Source organism: Fukomys damarensis, unplaced genomic scaffold (assembly GCF_012274545.1).
Source record: "Fukomys damarensis isolate Sample0158 unplaced genomic scaffold, DMR_v1.0_HiC HiC_scaffold_13, whole genome shotgun sequence".
NCBI classification, from domain to species: Eukaryota; Metazoa; Chordata; class Mammalia; order Rodentia; family Bathyergidae; genus Fukomys; species Fukomys damarensis.
The window spans coordinates 19,023,465-19,033,491 of record NW_022900925.1 but is presented as its reverse complement, the minus strand read 5'-3'; the positions used below and the strand labels follow the sequence as shown (position 1 = coordinate 19,033,491).

The window sequence follows — 10,027 nt, the reverse complement described above, 5'->3', positions numbered from 1 at the left end:
ATGTTCATACAGAGATTTCTTTAACTGAAATACCGAATAGTTTCTTTGGTGTGAAAAACTATAATAGTACACAGGATCCTAATGAGACAATTAATAATGTGAAATAGGAAGTAAAGGGCTAAAGGTGTAAGGAAAGTGGGAAGGGTGGGGGAAAGGTAATAAGGGAGAGGAAAAAAATATGAGAAACTGAAAAAATGGAAATAAAGTGTTTGTAAATGGGGAGGGGAGGAGGGGGTGAAGGGAGGGCAGGGACAAGGGGAAAAATGAGAATTTTTTTTAAAGACCTATTATGTAAAGGTACAGAATCACAATGATGAATGTAACTGTATTTGTATACCTAGATTGTACCAATAACCTCAATAAAAAGGAAAAAAAAACCAATATAAATTTGAGGGGGAATAGGATGCTGTAAGATTTAAAAAGATAAGAAAATGAGCTCTTACTTCTTGAAAAGTTATTTGCTACAAAGAGAAAATCTTGGCAAAGATTTCCCAGGCGTATTCGTCTTCCCTACTTCTGCACCTCCTCTTATCTATATTTACTATGATAAATGAATCCAAATCTCAGGAGTTATTGAAACAAGATAATACATTAAAGCAGGTCTCTTCGGAACTGTGTTTCAGAGACCTGTGGAGCATTGAGCTCTGGGACTTGTATAGTAATGGTCATAAAAATTACTGTCACTTAAGAAAGAATTTCATATGACTTGATTGTATTCTGGCTTCATTCGTTTCCTTTTCATGACTCAATCATTTGGATTTCAGCTCCTTGCCAGTTCTTTTATTTCCCATTTGCCCTTTCACTCAGTTATTATTTTCCACCAAATTTCACATGCAGAAGCAAGATTTGGGACCCAGGGTGCTGGTGCATACCTCTAATCCCAGCTTTCGGGAAGCTGAGCAGAAGAATGGCCAGTTCAAGGCCAGCCTGGGCTATATGGTGAGATCTTGTTTCCAAAAAAAAAAAAAAACCAACCAAATAAAACCCATACAAACAAACCAACCCCACAAAAACAAATGAAAAAAGTAGATAAATGAAATCTTTAAATTTACTGACAAAAAAGGAATATTATTAGAAAAAAATTTTGTTTTGGTGTGGAATAAGCTGTGTGTGTGAAGAGAATAGTAGATAATTCATCCAAAATCAATGATTATTGCATCAGATGAGCCATTAAGAAATAAGAGGGATATGTCACTTGCTGGCTTCTCATGTGGTCTGGGTCCAATTTCTCACATTTGGCCACTGCTCTAGCATAGCAGGATGATGCAATATAAAATGAGGGCCAGGGCTGGGGATTTAGCTCAGAGGTAATGTGCCTGCCTTGCAAGCGCAAGGTCCTGAGTTCAATCCCTGGTACCCCGCCAAATGATGGCCAAATGAATGGAGCTTGTGCAGGGAGTCCGGAGCTCTGCTTGTGACCCCCAAGTGAGGAGCTGAGAAGGCTAAGAAAGTCCTTGATGGGCAAAAGGAGGTAGACGTGATAATGGCTTGGGATCCTGGGATCTTTTATCAGCATTACATTTTGATTTGGTAACAAAAGCAGCCTAGAGCCCCCAAAGCTCTCCACATTCATAAATTCATAGTGCGAGCAAAGCACATGCGCTCAGACAACGGGTTTGAATCCTGGTTCTGCCTCTTACTGCAAGTGTGTGAATTTCCAAAAGTCATCTATCCAATAAGAAACTGTTTCTTTGTGGAATGGAGACCTGTTGTCTAGGAGGATTAAGTGGGCTGACCTGGCGAAGGCCAGAGAGAGGGTAATGAGGGGTAACTTTCTCCCCACTTATGCAGCCTTCATGGATAGCTGGAGCAAACCTGACAGGTTGTGCAATTCCTGATTCCCAGATCCCATCCAGGGCAGGAAGGCAGCCAGATCCTTATCAGAAATTTAAACTCCACGTTTATTTACCCCTGCCTTGGTCATACTTGTGTGCTGTGCGAGGATCATTCTCCTAACCTCTCCGGAACTGAGTTCATTCTTCTGTGGGATGAAGAAATAATAATCCATGCCCTTAAGACAGAACTTTAAATAAGAGCCATGTGATGTTTCTAACTTACAATGCTACCCAAGGATGACAGTGCTCAGAGTTAAAATATATTTGCAGTAAAAACTACTATTGGATAGAACAGTGTCTCCCAAAACGTGAGGTGTGGATTGAGGGTGCTACACATACCAATTTAAGCTGGCAAATAGCTACAGAATAAACTGACATCAAAATACATTTGATTTTAATTGCACCAGGAGGAGATTCCTATTTTATTTTTATTTTTTGGTACCGGGGATAGAACTCAGGATCTTGTGCTTACAAGGCAGGCAGCAGAACTGAGGCCCAGTTTCTATTTTAAATCTCTAACATTTGCTAATTTCACCCTCTTCAAAAGAGGGTAGAGGGCTGGAGATTTAGCTCAGTGGTTCCGGCGCCTGCCTTGCAAGCAGAAGGACCTGAGTTCGATCCCTGGTACAAAAAAATAAATATATGAATAAATAAACAAACAAACAAACAAATAAAAAAGATGGTAGAAGCTGGGTGTGGTGGCGCACACCTGTGGTCCCAACACTTGGGAGGCTGAGGCAAGAGGATCGCTATAAGTTTCAGGCCAGCCTGGGCTACATAGTGAGGTCAAGGCCAGCCTGAGCTGCATAGTGAGACCCTGTCTTAGAAACAAAGCAAAACAAAACCAAAGAGGGAAGAACTCTTGTAATTCCAGTACCCTGGGAGGCTGAGCCCAGCCTGGGTAATTTAGCTATTTAGGGAGACCCTTTCGGAAAAGCAAAACCAGTCTGAGGATGAATCTCAGTGCAAAGGCACTGGGATTTAATCCTCAATTCTGTCAAAGAAAGAAAGAAAGAAAAGAAAAGAAACTGTCTGGGGCTGTAGCTCAGTGGTAGGTTCCTTACCTAGCATGCTTGAGGCTCTAGGCCTTGTATATGATCCCAGCACTAAAAGAAAAGAAAATTAATCAGATAATAATTTGCCTCTTTTCTTTCTCTTTTTGGGTTTTGAGACAGGGTCTCACTATGTAGTTGAGACTGACCTAGAACTCACTATGTAGCCCAGGCTGGTCTCCAACTCATAGTGATCCTCCTGCCTCAGCCTCCCAAATGCTGGGATTACAGGTGTGTGCCACCACGACCGGCTTGCCTCTTTTATGATACGTACAAAAATAATAATTATTATGTTTTAAATTTTTTGCTGTTAGGATAGACCCAAATCAGAAAGGAGAAACTTGTTTTTCAAATCTCATTTTGGCTGGGCGTGGTGGCGCACGCCTGCAATCCCATCACTTGGGAGGCTGAGGCAAGAGGATCGCTGTGAATTTGAGACCAGCCTGGACTACCTAATGAGTTCCAGGTCAGTCTCAACTACATAGTGAGACCCTGTCCAAAAAAAAAAAAAAAAAAAAAAAAAAAAAATCTCATTTTGATCCTGCTGTGACACTTGACAAATAATAAGTTATCGATAAATATTTAATGAATGAATAAAGAATGGCTTTCCCATGAACCTGAAGCCAGGTAGAATCATATTTCCTCAAGTAAGAACTTAATCCAAGTTAAGTGCCTACTATTTGGCAACTATATTTGCTAGCATTATTTTTCTTGGCAGTGCTGAGGATTGAATCCAGGGCCCTGAGCTTGCTAAATAAGTGCTCTATCACTGAGCTACATCCCCATCTCAGGCATTCTACTCTATGTTCTAGAAGGATCAATCTGAGAAGGACATGATCTCTGTCTTCCACTCCTTTATAGCTCTTTTGGCAGAGATGGCATGTATACAAAATCCAATCAAGAAGGAAAATTACTGGGTTTCTCATAAGGAGAATTGTGCCTCGTTCTCCTTTCACTAATCATGCCAATGTGAAAGAGTCATGTATACAATAAGACACCAGTTTCACGCTGTGTAAGCTATGGTTACACTACATGATCTCTAACATCCCTTCGCGCTATGAGTCTGAAAATGATTCTATGCGTCATTAGTTAAACCTAAGTTTAAATGCTTAATCTTCAGGACTTTGAAGGGCGAGGGGTACAGCTCAATGGGAGAGTCCTTGCCTAGCATGCATTGAGATCCTGGGTTCAATCCCTTGTGCCAAACACATGCACAAAATCCCCAAATATATATTGGACATGGTCTCTTCAATACACTTAATTTTCCATGTAAAATTAGTAAGCAGAATCACACAGTATTTTTTATTGGCACATATATCCACCATTATCTCAATCTTTGAGCTAATTTTGGCTTTATTTTTATAACAATAATAATTGCAAATGCTTGCTTTCTAAATTAACCCTGGACCCCAGACTGGATGTAATATCCTCACAGTCAATTTCAACCTCGCGAGGTCTAAAAAGCAGAATCAAGCAACTCTCCCGTTGCATAAATGATGCATGCTTTCCAGGCTGTTAGCTTTGTTTGGTCTTGGGTAGTACTGAGTCAAAAACTATAGGGCTGGGGATTTAGCTCAGTGGCGCTGCACCTGCCTCACAAGAGCAAGGTCTTAATTTCAATCCCTGGTACAAAAATAACCCAAACAAACAAACAAAACAAAACTATAGCAATCTTTTTTGAAATTGAACCATGCTAGAAAACAATAAAATATCTGGCATTTTGTTTGAGGGTTGCTTTGAGTAGATATCATCTCTCTCTAGTTATAGGGAGGGAACACTTAGTTTCTTCTCTTACCAAGATGATAAGTTTCAGAAATAAGATTCTGGGTTTGGGGATGTAGCTCAATAGTAGGGCACTTGCCCAGCATGCACAAGACCCTGGGTTCAACCCCCAGCCCCATAAAAGACCAAAAATCCAAACCAAATAAAAAACTAATCATGTAGGAAACTTTCTCAATGTGAAATTCATCTAGTGGTTTGTCTGTAAACTTAGAGACCTATATGGATGCACATCCTCACAGGAGCTCACTTGAACTGCCTTGATCTTCTGTGAATGTACACTTTTAGAAGAAATATCCCCCACCTCCACCCCATACAGGGGATCAAACTCAGGACCTTTCACTTGCCAGGCAGGTGCAGCACCGCTGAGATACATCCTGGGCCCTGAATATAAACTTTTAGGAAGAGGTGACAATTGTGAACTGGTTACATTCATGACATCAAGGGAAATAGTCCAGGAAATAAGGTAAAGTTAGTCACAGAAGAAGTCCAGCCTTCTTTCTTTCTTTCTTTCTTAGTACTGGGGATCGAACCTGGGACCTTTCCCTTGAGAGGCAGGTGGCAGCACCACTGAGCTAAATCCCCAGCCTGAAGCTTATCTTTCTAGTATTAAATTTGCTTGCAGTTTGGGGCAGAAAAGGGAAAAGTTCAACTTCAAATGAAGTTAAGGCTATAATACAGTGATATGGTGAAAAGTTTTGTTAATATAGAAAAATACTTTATAATCTGGAAATAAAAAGGTAAGACTCAAATTTTTAGATTGTAATCTACTTCCAAATGCGAACTATTTCCATGTGTATGGTTATACTCACTGTTCTGGAACAAAAGAATGTGATAACAGTTGCTTTACTTCGATTATGTTTATGTACTTTCCTGTCAGGTAAGAAATGGTGTAAAAAAACAAAAGGTATAACTACATGAAAATGCGAAGCTATTAATACAACCTTTAGGTAAAATCAGAGTAAATGGCCTGGGTGTGGTGGCGCACGCCTGTAATCCCAGCACTCGGGAGGCTGAGGCAGGAGGATCGCTGTGAGTTCAAAGCCAGCCTGGGCTACATAGTGAGTTCCAGGTCAGTCTCAACTACATAGCGAGACCCTGCCTCAAAAAGCAAACAAACAAACAAAAAGAAAACAAAACAAAAAAGAGTAAATGGATTGGTAAGTGGTGGATGCTAGTATTGGAGAGTGATTACTCCTCCAATGTGCCTAGAAAGTGGGGCAGTGAGGGCAGAAGAGAGAAAGGCAATAGAGACTTTTGCAACTTCATCGTACATGGAAGGCTGGGGGGTCAGTGCCTCAGAGTGGGCAAAGATGAATACACTCTGAGCTTGCCAGTATTTATTGGGTACACACAATAACTGGAGGGGCATCGGGTGACTTGGTGGAAATCCCATGTTGATGAGGGTCTCATGATGATGAGGATCTTAGGTTGATGAAGATGGTGAGATGGGCAAATCATTCTTACAATAGTAAGAATAGTAGGTGGGATGAGGTAGTGGGCTAATAAAGAATTTGTCCATGCCGGGTGTGGTAGCGCGTGCCTGTAATCCCAGCACTTGGGAGACTGAGGCAGGAGAGTCGCTGTGAGTTCAAGACCAGCCTGGGCCACATAGTGAGTTCCAGGTCAGTCTCAACTACACAGTGAGACCCTGTCTCAAAAAACCACCCCCCAAAAAAAAGAAAAAAAAAAAAGAAAAGAAAGTGAGCAGCTGATCAGCCGAGTCCACTGCTCCATACCTTGTTATAAATCACAATGACACAAGGCTTCAACTTAGCTTTCTCATCAGTCCTCTATTTCAGTCTTCTATCCTCTACTTCAATGACAATTACCGTATAGAAGGTTGACCACGTTATCACCTCCTTCTCATCGTACAGTTTTAGTGCCATATGTACAGTTGTCCGTTTTGGCATCCTTTTTTTTTTCCTCCAGATCATTTGGCATTTGTTTTCTATCCAAGTGAGTTGTTCCAACCTCATCAGTCCCGTTTTGATGTGTTCTCTGAAAAGCATGAGAGAAAATTACCGAGGAAGACGCAATGCAGGTCAGTGACCAAGGGAAAAAGAATCTGTGAGGACTTCAGCTCATCCACTGAATCTTTCAAATTCATACTGGGCCCCACGTGAACAAGCACACGCCACACATAACCAGACTGCCTTTCATGAAGTCATGTAACTTGAGACCGAGTTGTGCTCATTTCACTGGAACACACTGCTTTGGGCTAATCGCCTCTGGAACTGTGTCAGTGATTCATCGGCTGCAACGTTTCTGTTTGGAGCATATTGAAAGCTTATTTACAAGAAAGTCCAATACAAGTTTGATCTTCTGCAATGAAATCAGGGCCTTTGACCAGCAGATATGGGAGAATTATTGACAAAATGCAGGCACCGTAGCAAAAGTAAAAATCTTATCATCGGTCATAATTTGCCTGAGATAAGGTGTATCCAAAAAAAAAGGACTTGTCAACCAAAACTTTTCCAGCTCAGGTTTCTGCATGGTACTTTGTAGCACCGTTACTGCAAAAAAGACTTTCAGTTCACCGTTGTCAGTGTTTTTCCACTTAATCACTTCACAGAAATCCTTTGGGACCAAGTAATAAGGAAGTTTGGGTATTTGTCTTGCTGGTAATTTAAGAAATGAATCCCTCAGTAAAGAACAGTTCAACATACAGCAGTGGGTCAGAGGTACCACTGATATCAATTATTCTGCGGGGTGCACTGGTAAAGTCATGCCTTTGATGTGGAATCAGTCTTCTGAAACTAGTTGAAAAATCATCAGAATCATCTAGTCAGGAAAAGTTGGATTTATCAAGTCAATCTGTGGCTAACAGCTGTTCAAGAACAATGTTAACATCATATGCAGGAATATTGTGTATTCTAGGATTTGACATTTTCGGTGATCAAGAATATCTTACTTTTCTTGTTGCTGAGACAAAATACCGACATCCACAAATTAAGGGAGGAAGCATTCGTTTGGTTTATATTTTGTAGAGGTTTCAATCTATAATCGACTGGCTGCAAGGCAGGGTGGCACATGGCAGAGGCAACAGTTTATGGAAGGGGAACACAGCAAAAGCAACGAGAGAACCTTAACAGTATCTCCCTGCCCCTTTTATCTTATCCAGACTACTTAGGGCAGGTAGCACTCACACCCTTATCCCAGTGCCTTTGAGCCTAGCATTGCACCATGAATCAGTTCCAGCATCACACGCTCTAGATCCAGCCACCTCCAAAAAAAATCCCACCTCGTTTGCATGAGGTTTTGGGGGATATCTAAACAAGCCACAACAAAGAGTTACTATACTTTTGAAATAGAAAATACTAAAACTACTAGATACCGCTAAATTAGTTATCTACTAAAAACAGAATGCTACAGCTGGGTGTGGTGGCACGTGCCTGTAACTCCAGCACTCAGAAGGCTGAGGCAGGAGGATTGCTGTGAGTTCGAGACCAGTCTGGGATACCTAGTGAGTTCCAGGTCAGTCTCAACTACATAGTGAGACCCTGTCTCAAAAAACCAAACCAAACAAACAAACAATGCTACATACAGAATGATGTGTTTTGTTTCCAAAATCTATTGAAATAGTAGAAAGATCCGTAATAAAAGTGAGATATTTCCTGGCAAACATTGGGGATAAAGCTAAAAGTTTAATCTTCCACTGATGCTACCTTATAGCTCAAAGTATTGTTGGGGCAAATGAGAAACAGGTTTAAGCTTTTTTTTTTTTCCTTTTCTTCTCACACATACATACACATATGTATTATTATTTTTTTTAAACTACGGAATGAATCCAAGGCCTTTGCATGAGCATTATCCCAGCCGTTTTAATATTTTTATTTTCAGTCAGAGTCTCCCTGAATTAGTGAGTTGCCCAGGCTTGGCTCAAACACGATCCTCCTACCTCATCCTCTCTGTGTATTGGGATTACGGGGAGTGTACTACCACACCGGCTTCCGTCCAATGTTTTACTATTTGAAGAATTATATACATAAACAAGGTGAAGCAGACATGATAAAGTAGACGTGCACTACGTGTTGCTGTTATCTGAGATCTCTCAAGACTTAGGCGAGGCAGCTCCTTCTCCCAGGTATATCTGCCACATGTTTGAAATTCCCAGCCTGTATGCCCTCCTTCGGAACAGGGTTGAGGGTATAAATAAGGGACATTAAATGCAAATATGTCATCTGTAAAGGGGAACCAAATGACATTTGGCACACTCCGACACACTTATCAGCTCAGATTCTTGTATAACTAGCTTTCCCCAAGGCCCACGCCTCAAGCAGAGGAAGTAGATTTTGAGTTAACAGAAAGGGATCTGCCTAGGCCAGCAGCCAGTCTCCAAAGACCTCCAGCTCTGTGGCAAGGCTAAGCGGGACAGGGGCAGCCTAGGGAGGCAATGCAGCGAGGCACGGCCATGCCAGGTCTCCAATTCTTCCTGCCTTCACCTCCGCACTTCCTAAAACCGGCTGGCTCGCGCCAGCACAGGCACAGGTGGACGGGCGGAGGATAACGATGCTAAGTCCCACATTCTCGCATCAGTCTAAATGGCGCGCAGAGCCGGGGTGGGGGGTGGCCAAATAGAGTTAAAAACGGAAATATCTTTTTTGTTCATTTTTGATTCAGCCAGTTTAAACTCCACGCCATCTTTCAGCTGTGGGATAATATTTATTAAGCAATTCTCCGGTGGCCTTTGCAAAGGCACCCCCACGTCTAAGAGGCAGGTCGACGCAGACGGAAGCCCCCCTCAGGTAAGAGGGCAGCACCTCAACTCCTGCCTCCGCACCCTTCCGGCCTCCTCCGCACGGCTCGCCCCCAGGACCACGCCCGCGCCAAGGACCGGGCAGTCACGTCCCGTGCGTCGAGAGGCGGGGAGGGAGCGTGACGTCATGGAGCCACGCCCCCCGCCCGGAGGTCTCCCGCGCCGCCCGCCATCTTGTCCCAGTGTCTCTTTTGCCGTCGACGGTGCTGAGGTTTCTGTCTCGGTCCGTAGGCAGGAGGCGGGTCACTGGGTCTTTTGTCTGTGTTCGACCCCGTGGTTTGGTCCGCGGCCTCCCAGGGTTTCCCCTGTGCGTCCTGTGGAAGCCGAAGCGCCCCTCCCCTTGGACCCCGGGCCGGGAGGGACCGAGCCGGCGTCACGCCCCTCAGCCATAGCTATTGCATTCTCTGTGGTTGCGTCCGCATCGAGTCCCCGGAATCAGACTGTGCCCCATAGATGGCCAGCTTTCCCCCGAGGGTCAACGAGAAAGAGATCGGTGAGGAACGGGACGGTGGGTGAGCGCGTGGGGGCTGAGGAGAGCAGGGACTCCGGGAGGAGGTTTGGGAGGAAGCGAGTTGGAGCGGAGGGACGAGATCGTGAGCGCT

General features: G+C 43.3%; 1 protein-coding gene across 2 annotated transcripts in view; it reads left to right on the top strand.

Annotated features, from left to right (window-relative positions):
* The window catches only part of Wsb1 (WD repeat and SOCS box containing 1), a 31,644-nt gene that overhangs the window by 5,755 nt on the left and 15,862 nt on the right, over positions 1-10,027 (top strand). Inside the window, exon 1 of one of the 2 annotated variants that reach the window (XM_010642351.3) lies at positions 9,312-9,918. The exons of the other annotated variant lie outside the window; for it this stretch is intronic. Coding sequence (XP_010640653.1) covers positions 9,879-9,918 — 40 coding nt within the window. The 5' untranslated portion in view covers positions 9,312-9,878. Of the gene's footprint in view, positions 1-9,311; positions 9,919-10,027 lie in introns of those variants that run through there. 2 annotated transcript variants of the gene reach the window in all.